This window comes from Sinohyriopsis cumingii, chromosome 12 (genome assembly GCF_028554795.1).
Source record: "Sinohyriopsis cumingii isolate HCF-2022 chromosome 12, ASM2855479v2, whole genome shotgun sequence".
Classification (NCBI taxonomy): domain Eukaryota; kingdom Metazoa; phylum Mollusca; class Bivalvia; order Unionida; family Unionidae; genus Sinohyriopsis; species Sinohyriopsis cumingii.
In genome coordinates this window covers 38929264-38950212 of record NC_142972.1, presented here as the reverse complement: position 1 = coordinate 38950212, position 20949 = coordinate 38929264, and the positions used below count along the sequence as shown (strand labels likewise).

At 37.2% G+C, this 20949-nt stretch overlaps 1 protein-coding gene and 1 pseudogene across 2 annotated transcripts; both read left to right on the top strand.

Moving 5' to 3' along the window:
* The first annotated feature begins 1066 nt into the window (after positions 1-1066).
* On the top strand, positions 1067-20881 carry LOC149786291 (beta-1,3-galactosyltransferase 5-like). 2 transcript variants are annotated; one of them, XM_089976680.1, is made up of 3 exons: positions 1067-1290; positions 15234-16142; positions 19625-20881. In XM_089976680.1, the coding sequence occupies exons 2-3, from the start codon at positions 15266-15268 to the stop codon at positions 19663-19665; spliced, it is 918 nt and encodes a 305-aa protein (XP_089832806.1). In that variant the 5' UTR covers positions 1067-1290; positions 15234-15265; the 3' UTR covers positions 19666-20881. The 2 variants fall into 2 exon arrangements, with proteins under 2 accessions (XP_089832806.1, XP_089832805.1); XM_089976679.1 differs by lacking the exon at positions 19625-20881 and having other exon boundaries at positions 15234-16517.
* LOC149786290 (uncharacterized) lies at positions 19951-20941 on the top strand (annotated as a pseudogene).
* The last annotated feature ends 8 nt before the right edge of the window (positions 20942-20949 follow it).

Here is a 20949-nt window from a genome sequence, read left to right as displayed (position 1 = left end):
GTGTTATCTATATGGTTGTTCTTCCGAGTGGGTTTCTATCACCTAACTCGAAATCCCTTCCCTAGATTCCAGGAAGACCTTGGCTAAAGGTCGCCTATATCACGTGTGTGATATATATATATATATATATATATATATATATATATATATATATATATATATATATATATATATATATAGTTTTCCTGTAGGGATAGTCAGTTATTGTCAAATCGTGCCCAGGTGTCTTACGATCCAGATGATAATTGGATCAAAATTTTACTTTTATATGAATTCATTTTAATTTTGAATTTCGGCGAAGTAACGGTGTAATACTGGTTTGATTGAAGAAAGAAAAAAAATCCCTATTGTTTCATTTGAGTGTTAATCTGTGTCGTTCTTCGTGTAATTGATTTATTGATTGAGGTCGGCTGTGCTCGAGTTGGGGTCTACACTTTCTTTCTTTATTCATTTGTATTTCTCTCAACTCCAGTTAGGCCGCCTCTAATTACTTAGTGGATTATTGCCAAAGTTCCAAGAAGGTTTAATTTTCCCACACAAAGGGGATTAACTGTACAGTACGGGAGCTGTACAGTTGAAAGAAAACAATAGAAGAGAAAATTACACGAGAGTCTTTATGTTATGCATGTAAGTTTTCCTACCTGGGGTAGTTTTCCAAAACTCTTTCATAGGCCTGTTCACTTCGCGTGGCGCTATGTGACATAGCCCCATGACGTCCTTATCTCGTACTTTCCCCATTAAGGATCCCTGTCCCTCCCTGTTTATATTTTTTAGAGTATTTAAAACTTTCCCTAATCTAAAAGATAGTTTTTAAGGTAAACACAGTGTCTATGTTTAAATTACATTTTTGATTTATTATTAGAAATGTTACATTTATTATAATCTTAAAATACATCTAGAGATTCCTGTTGCCTCACGGCCCAGAGAGCCTCAGAGTCAGGGAGCGAGATTGGGAACTCCGGTCCGTTTCAAGGTGACATCCAAAAGGGGTGCGAATCATCATGTACTTACGTCATGAGATATTCACTAATGAATAACAAACACGATATGCGTTGTTAGCCTCGTTTTGAACGTATCGCAAGCACTACGTGAATAAGGCGAATTGCAACATTAAACGAAAGATGGGACCTAACTAAAAGTGGTTTTGAGAAAGCTGGAGATGATTATTTCTCTACGTTGTGGATTATTCACCTGACTAGCACTTTTATGTTTCAGGAGACTTGAGTGAAACGATGTTGATACAGTGACATTGTACTAAATCCATTGAAGAGTTGGTTTTCATGATCTGCTGTAAGTAATGAATAAACAAAGCGTTTCTTTAAGGGAATAACGGTGCAGTGTGTATGTAATTTTTGAATTGTAAAGATGATGAAACTTTTTAATGTGGCAACTTGTAAGCAGAAATAATGCACAGAAACAAAATGTTTGTGAGGATTGGATCAGTTAATTGTTAAATAAACGAGAGAAAATGGCGGGGGGGGGGGGGACAAATTAATTAGGTTCGGTCGGGATGACGAAACTTACTTAGCGACCTGCTATCCGCCATATTGCGAGGTGAAAACAATCTCTTAGACACAGTACTGTAGCTGTATATATGTTCAATATTGCAAACCGTTTTATTTTACCTTTATATTGTTTAATATTTCTTTTTTCAATTAGGAACTGCAAAGTGTTTTCTAAAAGCATGATATAAAACCACAAATGCGTGTCTAATTATTAGTGTAGGTTCAGAAGGTGCGGGAACGCGATAGTGTGTACGTGTCCTGTGCACGATAATATCCGCCAATTAGTGTCACGATAGTTGGAAGACTGTATTAGGCCTAGTATATGAGTTGCTATATTGAGAAAAAAAATTATTAAAAAAATTACGAATATAAATACAGCAATTATAAGAACAGTTGGTCATTTTTTCACGGTCTTGAGGTCACAAAAAGACGCTATTGCGAGATATTATTAGAAACTTAATCTCGTGGAAAATAAAGAATGTCTTTAGAAACTTCGAGCGGATATTTGGGTAAATAATTCAATAAAATGGCATAAAGTGACGTAACCTGATGTCTACAAATATCTCAAAGATAAACCTAGTCAGTCTGTTTACTTTTAAAATATAGTTTGTTGAAGTAATTGCACACCATTTTGTTTAATCTATTTTTATCGAAATAATTCAACTAGATCAGATTAAAAAATTAAGTTATTACTTATGATACTGAAGATATAAACCATGCAAAAATATAATAATAATAATAATAATAATAATAATAATAATAATTATTATTATTATTATTATTATTATTATTATTATTATTTATTTGTGACATAGGCCATCGGCACAAATTATATGTATTGTTAAAAATATGGTACAACCACAAAATATAACGAATCTAGGATTAAGACTGATTCTCTCCCTTTTAAAGATTTTGCTAAATAAATAGCAAAATTATGTAGGATATTAATATTATTATTATTGATTCTGCAATACAATGAAATTATGCAGGTACATAGGTCTTTCTCAAATTATTATTCATTGGACATTTGACCGCAATGTGAAAGTCGCCTTCTATATCTGCACGTAAAGGGCATAATCTTGCATCATAGGGGACATTTTTGTATACCTATATATATATTATCATAGGGGATATTTGTATACCTATCTATATTTGTTATTATTGGCAAGCTTCCATTTTTGAACATGCATGTTCAAATAATCTATATAGTTTTGACAATTCATGTTTCTTATTTTAATCATAAAATCGTAATGTATCCATTAAATTTGAATCTCCATTTAGCAATCGTTGAAATTTTTTACAATGTTGTTTAAATATTACGAAAATTAGTTTTTCATAACCCATCCCCTGATTAACCCAAACGTCTCCCATTCCGTATGATAACAGTAGATTCCTAACTGTATTCACCCAACAGTCACAGTTTATGCCCTATGTCCAACATAGGTTATAACTTTGTTTTGGGAATCTATCATTAGTCATCTTTAATAGTTTGAACTAGTATTTACAAATTATTGTATATCTTACTACTTGCATTGGCATTCTACCCAGTTCATTATAGTAAATGCGTTTGGTGTTTGTTTTGTAATATCAATAATACATTTGCCAAATAATGTATGTACAACTTCAATGTCAATTACTTTGTATAAACCCAAGACGTCCGACCCATTAATCAAAATTGGCGATGTTTTAGTATCAAATATTTGGAATATAGTTTTTGTAGCCAATTTACCAAACCAATTAAGTCTAGACTTCAGAATGTGAAGTGACCTTGCCGCTTGTCCTGCTAGCCGTTTTCGACACATACCATGAATTTGTAGAAGAGGCTACAGTACAGAATAGTGGAAAACTCGCACCATGGAGAACTCGCCTTCGGAGAAATCATATAGGTGTTAGAAGAAATCACCCCATGGTGATTGAAGAAGTCGCCCCATGGTGGTTGGAGAAGTCTTCCCAAAATATACAGCCAAGAAAATCTATAATATCGGTATGATTAAAATGTGAAAAGTTCGAACAGTTACGACATATTATATGACGCACCTATATCCCAACTAACCCATTAAAATCTCAGTACTAACCTATAATGCCAGAAACCTTAGGAACACTAACAAACAATAATTAATTACACCCCAGCCTGAAAAGCAACCATACAACTATCCAATTACAGATAGTACTACTCCCCAATGACTATTTACCAAGTCCACCGTGCCACTACTGAACATTAGATAGCTAACCCAAAACTCTTAAGATATGATCTAGACAGTGCAAGTCTATACAGAAAAAATGCAGTTGCAGTTACAACACAACACACACAAACAGCGCCACACCAGACTTAATGACTAGGGCAAGTCACTCCAAAATAATAACGATAGCGAAATGGGGATGGGAACGGAAACATTCACCCTGAACTTTTGCAAAGGGAAAACGAGTACGATCCGAAGTTTCATACATGTCGGGTTCAAGACAAGAAAACAATCACAAGCACTAGTGTTTGCAAGTATTGACCTGAGAATGGAAACCGACCTACGTACTGAGTTGGAACGGAGTACAACTCAGAACCCGCATACAGGGACAACTCGAAAATAATGGCGAAACGAATCAAAGACCAACCCTGACGGGGAAAAAAATATCACAAAAAAAAATAAATAAAAATGAAACAAAATCACACATGACATCCACAGTTAGGAGGACGGGGGATACATAAATCACAAACCATGACCTTTAGAAACGACAAATAAGGTGACACCTCCAACTCTTTACCAGCATCTGCTGAAACGGAGTCATGGGGTGCCAACATAATTTATGCACTGAAAATGCCCGGATGTGAAAAGTGGCCGGATTTCCGACCCAAACTCCGATCAGTTAATTGTTAAATAAACGAGAGAAAACGCATGGGGGTGGGGGTGGGGGGGGGGCGCAGCGCTTTAATTAAAACGTATAGCCTCTTTCCGTAACCTCATTATCTGAATTTCTTTTTTGAGCTCTTTAGTGCATGAAGGTTAGTAGTATAGTGGGGCGATAGGGGGAAAATGGAAATCGCAGTCAAAAAGATAGTGGGCCTGTACAGGGACAATATTTATCGGGACAATGGAAATCCCAGTCAAAAAGATATTGTGCCTGTATACGGACAATGGGACTTACCATTAATTTAAGGACAATATGATTGATTGATTTTATTGATTGATTGATTTTATTTTTAACGGCGAATCAGCACCTCAATTGACAAAACAGCGGGTAAAAAACTTGAACGCTTGGCGGGACATAGACATATATAACACATTCATCGTACAGACATAGATTGATGAACATTAAACACATATATGCGGCAAAGAGAATAAATATATTTACGAGGCATATGAGTGGCCCTGAAAAGGGTCTTTGGGTTTCTTCTTGCTTTTCTAATTTCTTCTTTTCCTCCACCATCTTCTGAGTTTCGTTATTGCTGTTGTCTTTTTCTTTTCCTCTTTCTCCTTCTCCTCTTCATCTTTCTTCCTGTTCTCGTTCTCCTCTTCCTTTGCTAACTTTTCATTCCATTCCCTCATTTTTCTGTCCTCTTCATTCTCATTCTCCTCCTTTTCTTTTTTCATCATTTCCCTTAACATGTCTTTTGACTTTCTCAAATTATTTATTTCCATCTTGACTCGATTGGGACTATCAGAGTAAAAATCATCATTCAGTTTGACCAGCATTTCTTCAATTATGCCCAAATTATCCAAAACATCTTGCAGCTTTTGTATTTTCTCAAGGTAGTTATTTGCCATCCTGGTTTATTCTATGTTGAATGACGCGAATGGCGGACGCTTGACTTTATATGTCAAGCACGGACGTGAAGGAAAATATCCCTTACACTCACTTCACATATTATCTACTATCCACACACAGGAAGAAGAAAAACCATAATATCCACACAAACTTACACTATATCATACAAACACACAACGTACGCGCACCCATATAAATACACACTCTATTATTCACACAACGTACGCGCACGCATACAAACACACCCACCCACACCCACACAATCATATCTGCAACGGAATGAGTGTTGATAGTCAAACTACTCCACATTCACACAAATTGGCAACTTTAATAGTCTATTTTCTAGAGATCTGGGTAGGCCTGAGAAGGGCTGCTCTTTGGAACTCCAGATGTACCTGGTTAATGGTGTCACCTCCTAGGCCGGGCACCACAGACACAACGCCGGCTCAAGTCATTGTTCCAATTGACTGTAGCTGCTGAGAGTGCGAAGGCAATTTGAGTGGCCTCATCATTCAGAGATTCAGTTTGCGGGACCCTGAAGACTTCCCTCTGTCTTATTCTGTGCCAGACCCGTGGATGCTGTGTTGTCGAGGTTGCTCTCGCCGCACCTCCTCCCAGTTTTCCGTCTGCGAGATCACGGCTCTTGGTACTGGTGGCAGAGGTTGTGGCTGTGGTGCTGGTACTGGCCGTGCAGGCGTATTCACCTCATACAATGGTCTCAGCATGAGGTGAGGCAGGATTCTTTCTTCTTTTTCGTTCTTCTTTTTCCTCTCCTCCTCTTCTATTCTCGCACTTTTCTCTAGTCTATGGCCTCTATTGTCATTTCGTCCAGGAGGCACCTAGCATACTCCAGGTGCATTTGGGGTTCCAAGAGTTTTGTGAATCTGCTACTCATTTATTCACAGTTGACGAATCAACGATGGGTATCCAAACTAATGATGATGATGATGAGATTTTATGCGTGACAATTTAAATTCCGCAATAGTGGACTAATTAGTTGTTCGAGGGGGACGGAGAAAGAGCCTCATCCCCCAACGTTTGATGCACACAGAATGTGCTACTTAGTTTTGTCCTATTTCGGGGTAATGTAATCCCACGGGACAAACGACGAACGGGAATAGAAGCACCCATGCTCATCGTTAGTAGTCTGTATCAATTGCTTCGCTTATTGGGTGTTTACATCCCCCTTATAGCGCTGCCCAAGTATCGTGATGGCACTTTAATCGGATTAATAGGTTTAATACGTGCTAGCATGGTATGATTGAATGTCCATTTGAATTTAGGACGGTAAGGGTACATATAAAAGTGAGCCGTTTGTGACATCCAGAGTTAATTTAGATCCCAATTTCTAGAATAAATAGCGTCTTGCTGAATTTTGAAAGATTGTATCTGTGCTGCTGAATATAGTGAAAAGATGGAAAAGAATAATAATACAATTTATTTTTATTTTAATATTTGGGTTTTTTATATTTAAAAATAAATCTTGTTTAAAGTTGGTATTAAGTTCTAATTTATTTTCATAGGGTTTTTATTTGTATCATTTGATGATGTATGGTTCTATGTTGAGTGAGGGGATGATCATTAAAGATTAAATTTTTCCTTGTTTGCCAATTTCTTTCAGGAAAAGTAGGATATTATTATATGTCGAATGGATGTTAGGGTTACTGTACGACAGGAATTGATGGTAGGTAGTTGGGTCTCCTATGTGTATGTGATTGGTCTTAAAGATTTCCCGTTGTGCATGATATTTGTTTCACTCATTAAATACATGGCGTAAATCTTCTGGGGTAGGACAGTGCGGAAAATTCACGCCTCTAACATTGTTAATATGAATGTATTTTCCAAAACAGCTGCCCAATAATGTATCTCTAGTTTTGATTCTGTTTATAACTTTCTGGCTATGTCTATTGCCCAGAATCGGCGATTTTGTCTTCCTGGATCCTTTCTTTTGTACGAGGTATAGTGTGCGTCAGTTTGTACTATTGTCCCATTCCTGTTGACATTTCCCTAGAATTTTATTCCTGATTATGCTATAGTATTCTTTGCAGCTTTACTGTAGTATGATATGGTTGCTTTCTTGATGATTGATTTTAGCTGCTTGGTCAGCTTTTTCGTCGTTTCCTGGGATGTTGATATAGGATGGTACCCACATGAATTCGATTGTCTTTTCATTGTGTTCCATTTTTCTCAGTAACAGGTTGGTCTGTTTTACGAAATGGTCATGGCAGGTGGAGATGCCGAATTTCAGTGATTTTAAGACAATTAGCGAATCACGGATAATTAGTACTTTGCGAATGTTTGTGGATTTCACCCATTTCATGGTTTTAATCATGGCCAAGAATTCTGCTGTGTAAGTAGAGCAGTTATCTGGGAGTCTAGCTCCAAGCTCTGTCTTTTTTAGATACTACTACAGCGGCTGCTGTTTTGATAGGATCGTTTGGTTTTGATCCATCAGTGTAAATCTTAATATCATTTTGATATGAGGTTTCTATGTTAGAGAGTATTGTAGATGTTATCTCTTAAAGTATGTCATTTTTGGGTCTAAGCCTGGTTGCGCTTAAATTAATATGCACCATGTCGCATGTCCATGGTACTGGATCACGGTATGCGGTTTGTTCAGCTTGTGTGTTTGGAATTTCAAAACCTTTAGTTAATTCATGAATCTTTTTTCACCGGGACTAACTTACGTCAGAAAGGGAGTTTACACTTTGCTACACAGATCTTGGTTGGGTGTGAGTCTTCATTGATCAATAATTTGGACGCATATAGGATTAAGAGGGTATCCTGCTCCGTTCCCCAATTTAATCCTTTAATGTTTTTGAAGAGGTTCAAGTCCAGGATACATCTTCGAATAAGCTCCTGGATATATTTCCAGGTGAGATGCTCATCAAAGTACATACCTAGGAATTTGGTGACTTTTTTAATTTGATTTGTGTATCTTGAATGTATAGAATTCGGTACTCTAGTTTGGTCTTGGTTGTAAGTGTAAATATAATTCCTACCGTTTTCTCTTTTGAGATTTGAAACCCCATTTATCAGCCCTGCCCTCCATATACCGCTGTCGTCTGCAATTGGGATAAATGTATTTTATTGAGGTCGACAGCGCGCTCAAGATCATTAAACAAAGTAATGAAGAGGGTAAGGCTTAGGACAGTGCCTTGTGGAGTGCCATTTTCTAATACGTGGCTCTCCGAATATTGGTTCCCTATTCTTGTCCTAATTTCCCTACCGGTGACGAAGGCTGATATCCACTGGTGCATACGGCCGTTGATTGATTGACTGATTGATTGTGTTTTAACGGCGCATCAGCACTGTTGGACTATTTAGCGCCAAACAAAATGTTATTTGTATAATCTTTTAAAAATTATAAAAGGGCCTATATCGACCAGCAATATAAAAGAACAAATGGTTGAAATTAAAACGGTAAGATGGTGACGGTGCAAAATAAAGCTTCCCGATCAACGGGGGATGTAAATGTTCTATGTTAATGAAAAATGATGAAAAGGTATTAAAATGGGACGGTATATATAATGCATAAAACTGCACAAGGTGATAGCATAAAAGTTAGAGTTTAGAGTAAATATTTACTGCTTTCAGGAACTCTATAATACGAGTGATGTTTATAGTATCAAAAAGTTCTTTCATGTCATGCACAATGTAATAACGATCGCGCGTAGGTTGCAGGTCAAAACACTCTATCATAAAGTGATTAACAGTGAATGGTTCATTGCAAGAAATGCACTCTGGTGGGTCTTCACCTTTTAGTATGTGGGAGTGGGTGATATAAGTATGACCAATTCGGATTCTTGCAATGACTACCTCCTCCCTACGCATGGTTCTGTAGGAAGGAGTCCATTCTCCTAGAGTTGGCGTGATTGCATGAAGTTTGTTATTCACGGCATCATTCCATGATGCCTGCCACTTCTGACGAAAGGACTTTCTGACACAAGGTTTAAAATCAGTATACGGTATTTTAAAATCAGATGGTTCTTGAGTAAGGGCCATTTTAGCTGCGCGATCCGCTTTTTCGTTACCTTTAATACCAATATGGCTAGGGAACCAACAATATATTATATTGTGGGAGACACTCAGTCGGTATTTTTTACGAGTATGTTTTTCAATAATGGATTCTCCATTTTTCTATTGTGTAGTGACTGAAGTACTGATAGTGAGTCGGAAAAGATGATGCTGTTTAAAATATGTTTGTTTTCTATATGTTGCAGGGCAAGGTCTATTGCTCTGATTTCGGCTGAAAAAATTGATGTTCCATTTGGTAAGCGAACTTGCGTTGTGTGATTTCCACAAATGAAGGCTGCAGCAGCCTTTTCCTCATCCTTTGATCCATCCGTGTAAATTCTTGTGTAGTTTTTAAATTCGGTGAGGAGTTCATGGTAAGAGTTGTGGAAGACAGAAGGACTTGTCTCGGATTTTTTTTCCATCGTGTAGCGTAAAAAGTACTTTTGGTTGTTTAAGTAGCCAGGGTGGTGTTTCGGAGATGGACGTTTTCTGAATTTTAGAAAGATCTATTTTTGTACTCTCAAGGCTGGATGATATTCTAATGCCAAAGGAAAGTAAGGAGTTTGGTTTATTTTCGTACGAGGTTTTGTATCTGGGTTGAAAAACAGCCGAAAAAGCAGGATTCAGAGGGTTTGATTTTAATTTGAGAGAATACTGTGCGGAAAACATTTCTCTACGAGGCGATAACGGTGGTTCGTTCGCTTCAGCTAGTAGGCTTTCACAAGGGGATGTTTTATATGCTCCCAGAGCCAGTCTTATTCCCTGATGATGAATTGGATCAAGCATTTTCAAATATAAATTTCTCGCTGAACCATACACAACGCAACCATAGTCCAGTTTGGATCGTATAAACGTACTATATAAATTGAGTATGACTTTTCTATCAGCACCCCAGCAGTTTGGGCTACTACTTTAAGTCGGTCAAGTGCTTTTAAGCATTTAGCTTTCAAGCTCTTTAGGTGTGGAATAAAAGTCAGTTTTCTGTCAAAGATAATACCTAAAAAATTAGTTTCCTCAACAACTGGAATAGGTGTTCCGTCCAGCGTGAGTTTAGGTCCATCGTGATGTCTTCGTAACTGACAGAAATGCATACATACCGTTTTGGATTTCGAGAATTTGAAACCGTTTGTACTGTCCCAATTTTGAACCTTGTTTATATTTTGCTGTAGTTGTCTTTCAATTGAATGCATGTGCTTTGATCGATAACATATTAGAAAATCATCAACGTAAAACAATCCACACCAGGAGCCAAACACTTGGTGATGCTATTAATTTTGATATTGAGAAGTGTCACAGATAAAATACTGCCCTGGGGCACACCCATCTCTTGCTCGTGCAGATCTGATAGGGTAGAGCCCATTCGTACATTGAATTCTCTGTCTGAATGAAAGTTTGATATGAAAGAGGGCAGACGACCTTTTAGACCTAGATCGTGCAGGTCACTTAGTATCCCGTACTTCTATGTCGTGTCATAGGCCTTTTTTAAATCAATAAAAACCGCTACTAAGTGTTCCTTCTTGATAAATGCATCGCGAATAAATGTTTCCAGTCTAACCAGATGATCATTGGTGCTTCGACCATATCGAAAACCACTTTGGAAAGGAGATATTAAATTATTAGTTTCCAAGTACCATACGAACCGCGGATTGATCATTCGTTCCATTGTTTTGCACACACTGCTTCTGAGTACAATAGGTCTATAGCTGTTAGTATCTGTGCTATCTTTACCTGGTGTGGGAACTGGTATTACTGTTGCTTCTTTCCAAATGTTAGGTACATTACCAGTAATCCATTGTTGAAGATTTCCAGAAGGATGGTTCTAGAAGGTGTTTCAAAGTCTGGTAATGTATTTCGTCTGGCCTAGTGATGTATCGTGGGCCTTACTCAGAGATTCCATCAGCTCAAACAGTGTAAATGGTTGATTATAACTTTCTGAGTTATTCGATGTGAATTTCAACCGTGTCTTTTCTTTCTGAGTTTTTAATCTTCTGAAGGCTTCTGAATAATTAGACGATGAGGAGTTTTTAGAGAAAGTATTAGCAAGTATATTAACTATATCATATTTGGAATTGAAATTCTTGTTGTTTAATTTGAGATGTCACGAGGAAATGATTTTGCGGACCCTGTCCCAAACCTGCTTTATAGAGGAACGAGAATTTAAAGTTGAAACACATTTTTTCCAAGATGCTCTTTTACTTCCTTTAATTGTCCCGAACAATACAATACTTAGTTACATTTTTGGGAGTTGGACGATCATAAAATGTTTTAAGTGCTTCTCTGTGTTGTCTAATGGCCTCTTTACATTCTTTTGTGAATCACGTTTTTTTATAAATTTGGTGAGGACTTGGGAATGGATTCTTCTGCAATGTCGGTTAAAACAGAAGTAAAATATTGAAAAGGATTATTGTCGTTGATAACGGTGTCCCTGTTAAGCCTAGCTGCAAAGTGTTTCAAATTTGGCCTAGTCGGCCTTCTTTAAATTCCATTGTGGAATTGCTTTGTCAGTTGTAGCGTCGGTGTTCTTAAGAGTAATTGGAAAGTGATCACTGCTGTGAAGGTCATCAGCGACCTTCCATTCATAGTCCAAAAGAAGCGATGGGGAACAAATTGTCAGATCGATACTCGTGTATGCACCCGTTCCTGTGTGTAAATATGTCGTTGATTTGTTGTTATATAGACACAAATCGTGTCTAGAAATGAAGTCTTCTACTTTGTGGCCTCAGTCACTTATGTGGTTTGATCCCCACAAAATATTATGGGCATTAAAATCTCCGAGTAAAACAAATGGTGTGGGAAGTTGTTGAACAAGTTTGTTTAAATGATTTGGTACTACGTTATTGTTTGGTGGTAAGTAAATATAGCAAAAGCTTCTCGATATAGAGTGACGCTTACAGCAATGGCTTGCAGATTTACCTTGAGAGGTACCCTGAGGACATGGAGCAGTTTCTTCTGCATCCATTTCCTCAAAGTCTCCAAACCTGTTGTGTAGCTTTATGGGGTCATCAGACCCCTTTTGATGCCTATTTGTTTGCGAACTTCTTTGCTGTTTGGTGATTTTGGCGGTGGAGTGTTGAGTAGATATTGAACTTTTCAGAGTTTTGCAATGCGGAATGTTCGGTGGTTTTGTTTGGGTTTTGGTCGTCTTTCATTGCTTTTTGATTGTTTTTTATACTACAGTTGAGAAGGACTGGCCGGTGAGGGATGTTCTAGCTTGTACAATCTTCCTGGCTTCTGGATAGGGGATGTTGGAGGTGCATTTAACCCTCTGTATTTCCTTCTCCTGTTTCCAGGTGTCACATTCCTTTGAATTAGCACGGTGTTCCTTTCCGCAGTTGACGCAATGCGGAGTGGCTTTGCACTCGGATTCGCGATGAGAAGGGTCTCCGCATCGGCCATATATTTAGCTTCTGGAACCCAGCTTTTACCACTTTAGGTACTGTTGGTTAGTTGACGGTGAGTATACGGGTGTTTGTGTCCTGCAGATTCTTCTTTCGAATTCTACGGACTGAAGTGCCACCTTCATTTTTCATCCCCTCGACGATTTCTTTGTCGCTGACTCGAGCCAAGTCACGGCAAAAAATGACGCCTTTTGGCGAATTAAGTGAAGCGTGGGCGAAACAGCTTACATACTAATCCAAGTATAGTCTTTTCGACTATAAATGGCGATAGTGCTGCTAGGGATTCAGTTTCATCTTTTGATTGGATAACCATGAAGCAAGGAAAGGATTCCTCGCCACATGGTTCATCATCAGAGTTGGAGAAAGTTTTGGTTCTTTTTAGTTTTTTTTAAAATTTGATTTTCCATTTTTTGTTTTTTACTTGTTTCATCACATGTGCTCGCCCACCCGCCGCTGAGTTCAACAAGGGGACACTTTTCAAATGCCAGGGATACACAGGTGGTATACTCAGTAGGTAAGATTACCTCCCGATTGACTCGTTGAGCCACCGCCTTCTACGAAGTCTTCTGAGAGCAGGAGAAAAGAAGCATAAAAGGGTAGAGAGTAGGGGCAACAGTGGTATCAAGAGAGATTCATGGAAAAAAATTTACGACACGTAGTGAGGCACGTCGGGCCAATTCTACAACCTCGGACCCACAGGGGGATAAGGATGCATTGAAACAATATAAAATGCCACATACTTCATTTTTCAAGGTGGTAAAATGAAACAAACACGCAAAAGATCTAATATTTTCTTACCAGATTACATTATTGATGCTGATTTATCAAACGCTAGTAGCTTTGTTAATCTGTATAAAAAAATCACAGCGCAAAAAAGCGGCGTGGGGTTTCTCTTAAAACGTGATCAATTTTTCGTTCTCTTCAAATTCGTGATTCGGTGCAAGAAAGAATCTACAATAATTGGTCCCACACGGCATTTTCTGCTACTGCAGTATTTGTTTAAAGGGTCCCGTTTATATACATACCTAAGTGACATGTGTCGCAACATAATTGCTCTGGAAACCTAATGAATTTCCATGGAGAATTCCGCTAACCATTGAACTCGATTTCGAGTAAACGTCTTGTTCACCATTTGCAATCAAGACAAAGTCAAGAATGCAAAATATCTATCCACAACCTTAAATTACGGACAAAAACCATGCACACAAATAAATTAAATATACATAACAGGGTTAAAGTCGCGTCTGTGAAAAAGCAGTAAATCTTCTATTCAAACAGCACAATTAGAAATAATGTTGTATTGCGAAGTTAACAATGGACATACCCCAAAGGAGCTTGCGAAAATAAAAAAGCTCAATGCAAAACGATTGCGGGGTCACATTGATACTTGCTCCGGAAATGTTAACTGGGATTATCCCCATGTAGCTAACCCAACACAGTCTAACCAGATTAAGACATCGTAACAAGAAAACCCTACGTCGGTGATTTTAAAGTTATCCAAGTAAAAGAGAGAAAACCCGTGAAAATGTTTTTGCTACACAGTAAAAATACAGCTTATTATGTATTCAAAATCCCATGCTGTGTTGTTCTTGCCTTTTTGATATTTCGACTAAATAATTATTGCAGCTATTTTCGCGACTTGCTGAACTATATCAGTGAATGGCTCTGTACTGCCTTTGTACGCCTGTACTTGTTCCTGTATCAGCGCGAGTTCCTTCTCCAATACCTTTTCATCCTTCAAACTTTTTCATTCATCACCTCTTCCGGAACCTTTCTCCAAACTGATATTCATACCAGCAGCTGATGCTATGCATGTACTGGAACAATGGTGGTAGTTATTACACATTTGAGAACAATAGTCAGTTATAGTCTTTCCCAAAGGGGGTGTTTTTTTTTCTTGCAATTTGTTTTATTTTCTACTTGTAGATAGTTTCCGCGATTCGATATTTTGAACTAGTTTTGACCTTAAAACTTGACTTTATTTCATTTCGTAATTTCGTTTCGAAGACCGTCCGTTTTTTAAATTTTTTCTTCAAGATTTTTTTTATCTGTACAGGATATTGCTCTAGATCTCTTTTTTGAAGTTTCCATATTTGTAACCGCAACTTCTACAGTTAATGTATATATTCTCTCATTGGTTGAAATCGAATCATGTGACTCCGAAAAATTGGGAGTTATTACTTTATAAAACCAGAATGGACTGTCTGTACATCCGTGCTCCCTTCTTGTGTTATTTGACTATATTTCTAAACAATGGTTATAAGTTAGTTCCGCTATTACTTTTCTAATATTCGTTTTTAATTTTGTTATAACTATGTGTAATTATTAGAACCGAACCTCATATTTAACAGGAACCCTCCTTGCCAATAAATCTGCACCGATTGTTCATTAATCTTGTCCAATTTCTAAAGGTTTCTTGAAGAACCCTGTCTCAGGATGATAGGTATGGGATCTTTAAACACGAGCAGATGAAATAAATCATTATACAGAGATAGAAATTGCATGCACATGTCTGTCTCATTATCCGGTTCATATTAATTTCTTTCTTTTGCAGGTCAAGCTGTCTCAGTCAACTAAACAACAAGGATGAAAGCCAGGTTCATCTCTCTTTTGTGCTATATGGTCACAATAGTAATTCTTCTCAACGGCTTGAAGTATTTGAATAAATGGGCATTCAATGGGAGTATACTGCTTGATGACAAAAGTAAAGTGCTTGAAACGAATCATTCCAATATTGCAACAACAGTGCACTTATTAACCAAATCAAGACTCGAATCGATTAAAAAATTTTATTTTCAGTCTTGGAATGAAGTTATTACACCGTACAAAACACAATTTCTGATAGATGGAGGTGATATTTGCAAAGTTTCCCCTCCTCCGTTTCTACTAATCTTCGTACTCTCACTCCCAAAAAATACAGGAGAAAGACAGACTATAAGAAAAACCTGGGGCAGTGTAGCGATTCACGGTAACGATAATTTCAGCATTTCTGCTAAAATGGTGTTCATGCTGGGTAGAATGGGAGATGGAACCAATCTGAACACAAGTTTGGAGGAGGAGAGTACACAATTTAAAGACATTGTGCAAATTGATTTTATCGAGTCAAGGTACAATCTAACAACAAAAATGATGCATGGTCTGAGATGGATTAAAACTTACTGCAGAAGTGTAAAATATATTCTCAAAGCTGATGATGATACGTTTATCAATGTAGCTAGACTTTCCTGGTACATGTGGACGACTTCAAATATCAACCAACGAACACTACATGGTTTTTTAATCAATGCACCACCAGTATTGAGAAATGGTAAATATGCAGTTAAGAAGGAAGAGCTTCCAAGCTCTCATTACCCATCTTATGTCAGCGGAACGGCATACATCTTGCCTTATGACGTGATATCTGACATGATTGACTTGGCACAGAAACTGCCTTATTGCCCAGTAGATGACGCATTTATGACAGGTGTGTTGCGGAGTATTTTAGATATCAAGTTACAGCATTCGTCGTATTTCACACATATGGGAGAAACGAAATTCAGTCCATGTCAATTTTATTTGAAGGTTGCAGTTACAAATATTGATATCAAATGTATGAATATGCTATGGAATCTGACAAAGCAAACTAGCAGGATTGATTGTAAGCAATCTCCGTTGTATAACAATGACATCTGCCCAATATTTTAGAGAAAATCATATAGCTATTTTTGTGCGACATTAATGGTTTGTCACATTCATTATTATTCTCCTGAATTCCATTTAATTATGAACCTGATGCATAGCAGGAGAAAATGATAGTTTTTAACTTTCTTCCAAAATAAATTAGCACGTTTTATCAGAATCTCGTTACGTTCGGCCATATTCGTTAGATAGGAACCTTGAATAAGTGAATGAAATGTTCATATGTCAGATGTAAACCTGAGACAGTTTTAATTCACACCATTTACTAACATTTGTTTTCTCTCTTATTTCGTGCGGTGCTGTCAGGAAAAACCGGGGGACCTCTTTTTCATTCCTTAATGTTGAAATTATGAGTTAGGGGACGGTTCTGCGGCACAAAGTTGAAGCTGCATCAACGGACCTACTATCAAACTTAATAAATATATACAGTTCACCAGCGATATACAAATGACAGAGAGATATATATATATATATATATATATATATATATATATATATATATATATATATATATATATATATATATATATATATGTGTGTGTGTGTGTATAGTTCTTTTGCTGTCAATGCAGCTTAAATGTACGAGGGTCATGATAGACAGACAGTGATATTTATAGTGTCAAAGATATTTACACAATTCATGATAATTTCTCTTCAGGCCGTTTTGAGACGTTTTTCTTCCCTTGAAACCATCATGTCTACTGTGGCTAGTTCTGTCTTTTAGCCGACTTGGTATTTCAGTGTCCACATTCTGTAAAATTAATTTGGGATCTGTACTTGCCTTACATAAATTTCTACAGCAATACAAGCTCAAAACACTCAATTCATAAATTTATCCGTATCTTTACGTCTTAAACAACATTCAGTACATTAAAATGTCACACGATAGCCTCAGATAAAGAAATTGTACAGGACGAATGTACAAAACAGTTCCCTGTACTGTGCACCTACTACACTATTACTGATTGTAGTATATCGTGCGCACGGCTACGACGTAGTGCCCGATATGCCATCTCAAAATACATGGGTAAAGATGCGTCTACACATTTCTCTCTACAGTATGAGTTTACACGAATTGTGTGGAACTTGTCATGATAGTTCATTATATCTTGGATTCGGGTTTCCGTTATAAAAGGACACAAGTGAGAGAAGAAACTGATTAAATAGAGAACAGGCAAAGATATATAAAACAAAATGTACACATCCTGGAGTCATCGTTACGAATTCCTAGACATTATGTTCTGTATTTCTTTAGTGTTCAAGTTCTAATTGAGTACCTGTTCTTGAACATACTTTTTTATTCCAAGAAAATAATTTAAATAACATTAGATATAGCTGAGGCTTGGAACAATTCCTCTAGACCAAAGCGGATGGCTGACTGGAGCAATTTCATTTTTCTCTACAAGCACATTTTTTCAGCAAACCATCATTCGGTTGAAATTCCAATTTTGCGGATTCCTATTTTCTTAGAAATCAATATATCCATACAAAAGGGACGGGGGAATATTATTATACAGATTAGATCTTTTTTCATCCATTTCCTACTGAGAATTGAAAACCCATGTTTAAGTTTTAAGGGATCTTTTCGCCTTGACTGAAACAAATCGACTAACGCACCCCACCCCCAAGGGATAGAACAATCGTGGGTATGTGGCTAATGATGACCTTTTGTTAATAAATATTGATTTGTAATGAAACGAGCTGCAATGAGTAAATCTGAGTGCAAAGTATATTGGAAAAAGAAATACATGACAAAAAATAGAATTTGCAATAAACCAGAGTTTGGAAGATACATGCTGTAACGAGTAACTAGAGGCTAATACATGTATTTTCTCGTTTGAATCGTTAAAATGAAAGCTGGTAAATTGACTGGAAATTTATATAGCTTCGGTATCCATTGAAATGCCGAGCTGAAAACTGGAGCACAAAAGAGGAACACATATAGAAAACTGAACTGTCCAAAACTTTGATTTGTATGTGGCATAACTATTCTTTTTTATCCCGTTTTCATATCTTTGCCAGGAAGTTGACCAATTCATTTTCACACAGTCGTATTACCGGAAAGAAACAGAGTGTCAGTTTACTATTTTGCGATTTTTGCTCTCTTAGCAGAATGCGAGGAGCATTTTGTGTCACTACGTCAGTGAACTAGAATGCTTGAGTATCTTGCCCTTAAATAAATGTACTCAATTTACCCAGGACGTCGCTGCAGTCGGTCGGATTCAACACTACCCGTCTCCACGTGGAATTCAATACTTTGGTGGAGCCAGTTACATTCAACATTACCTCGTGTCCTAAACTTAGACTTCATTGAAAAGGTTGAACAAAAGAAATCTCTCTCTCTCTCTCTCTATCTATCTATCTATCTATCTATATATATATATATATATATATATATATATATATATATATATATATATATATATATATATATATATATATAACGAACACAAATAGTATGGCGAATAAGTCCTTTCAAGTACACTGGATCGAGCAAGTAATCGCAGATGGTTTTCCGATGATGTCACACAATTACCCAGAATTCCGCAGTCCGCCAAGATGTATGGCGAGTTTTTGTAGTGAAAAGACGAAATCGCATTAACAATAGTGAATTCATATTTGGGGTTGCACAAGCCGTGCTGATAAAAAAAGCGTTCAACGGCACTTCTTTGAAATTCCAAGAGTCAATTTTAATCAGGGACCATAAAACAGAACAGTTATCAACCGAGAAACGTGCACTTTTGCTCGCCCAGATCAATCGCTAAGGATATAACCCAGATCCATTTAAACGACATCATAAGGTGTGCTCGGATCATTTTATAACTGGAAGGTATTGGAAAATATATCATTGCTTGCAAATTATTACTGGACAAAAAATTATTTTTGTTAACACAACTCTGGCTTTAGACACGGCTAATCGAGAGAGAGAGATAGAAATGTTGTGGTGAGAGAAAAGAATTATATTTGTAATCAGTAAACGCTATATGTTTTCATTGCACTAAGTTGTAACAGTTCTTACATATTTGATGCATGTATATATGTGATTGATCAAAATTATGCAATGTCAGGTAATGCATATATTAATCAGTCATAGTTATTCCTTGAAATTCCCTAAAAATTGTCTTGATTTATCAGCAAGTAATGAGCATGTGGCAGAACCAGATAAATAGCCAAGCCTGCCAAAGCTTTTAAATGTATTTAAGATCAGATACACAAATTTTGTTATCAAAATGTACATGTACTGTATGCACCATATTATTGTTTCAGGTAAGAAGGCTGACCTGTACGATTGTACAAATCCAGATTAGGCACCCTCTTTAAGACTGGGACCAGCAACAGCAGACACACAAGCCTCTCAAGCAAATGTTACGCGGTACGCAAGAGTTAAATCGAGAAAAGAAAGAAAGGCTCAGCATGCAGATGCTGAAGCGTTAATAGATTTGCAAAACAAACCGCAATTAAATGAATTACATTGTATACCAAGTTCAGAAAAAGAAACAGATGATACTCCTCTGTGTTCATTTCTCCTGAAAGGTTCTCTTGAAAGACCATTTAGAGGACAGGTACAGAATGAACCTGACATTACAAGTCGGATGCGTGATGAACTGAATTGGTTGCATTTGAAGAATATGGCATTGAAAGAGAAGCTGAATAAAATTAGAATTTCACCGAAATCGTTACAACCTGATCCAGATAAAGTCAAACACTTTACAGGACTAAATTACACTGTGTTGATGGCACTTTTCTAGTTTCTGTCTTCAAGTATTCCCGAGACTTCTAAAAGTGCTCCAAGTTTGAAAAGTTCAAGTTGGTACTACTGAAGCTTAGACTAAATCTCAGTTTGCAGGACCTTGGGTAGATTTCACATTTCTCCCGGCTGTGCAAGCAAAGCATTTTCAGACATTATTCACATAATGCAGATGAAGATGAAGCCTTTGATTATGTGGCCAGAGAGAGAAGAGTTACAGATGTCAATGCCGATGGAATTCAGAAAACATTTTGGCGTCCAAGTATCAATAGTCATTGACTGCTTTGAAGTATTTATTGAGAGACCATCCAATTTATTGGCAAGAGCAGACGCCTGGTCAAATTACAAACACCACAACACAGATAAATTTCTGATTGGAATTACACCACAAGGTGCATTTTCTTTTCTCTCTAGTTTATGGAGTGGAAGAGTATCAGACAAATATATAGCTGAAAACTGTGGTCTCTTAAAAAACTAGTGCCAGTTCTCTTTAAAAAAACAAACTAGTGCCAGGAGATTTAGTACATGCCGATCGGGGATTCCACATTCAAGAAAGTGTGGGACTAATGCGTGCAGAAGTGAAAATACCCGCGTTCACAAAAGGAAAAACTCAGCACTCACCTGTTGAGTTAGAAGTAGCAAGGAAAATTGCACACAACAGAATACACGTGGAAAGAGTAATTGGTCTTGTCAGAAACAAGTACACCATTTTACAAAGTGCACTACCAGTTGACTATCTCCATTGCAGAAGTGACACAACTCCAACAATTGATAAAATTGTGACAATATGTTGTGCACTGACCAATTTATGTGAATCAGTTGTGTCTTTTGACTAGTTTATTAA

Excerpts from the sequence above, each read along its gene's own strand:
- LOC149786291 (XM_089976679.1), top strand. The coding sequence starts at position 15,266 with ATGAAAGCCAGGTTCATCTCTCTTTTGTGCTATATGGTCACAATAGTA.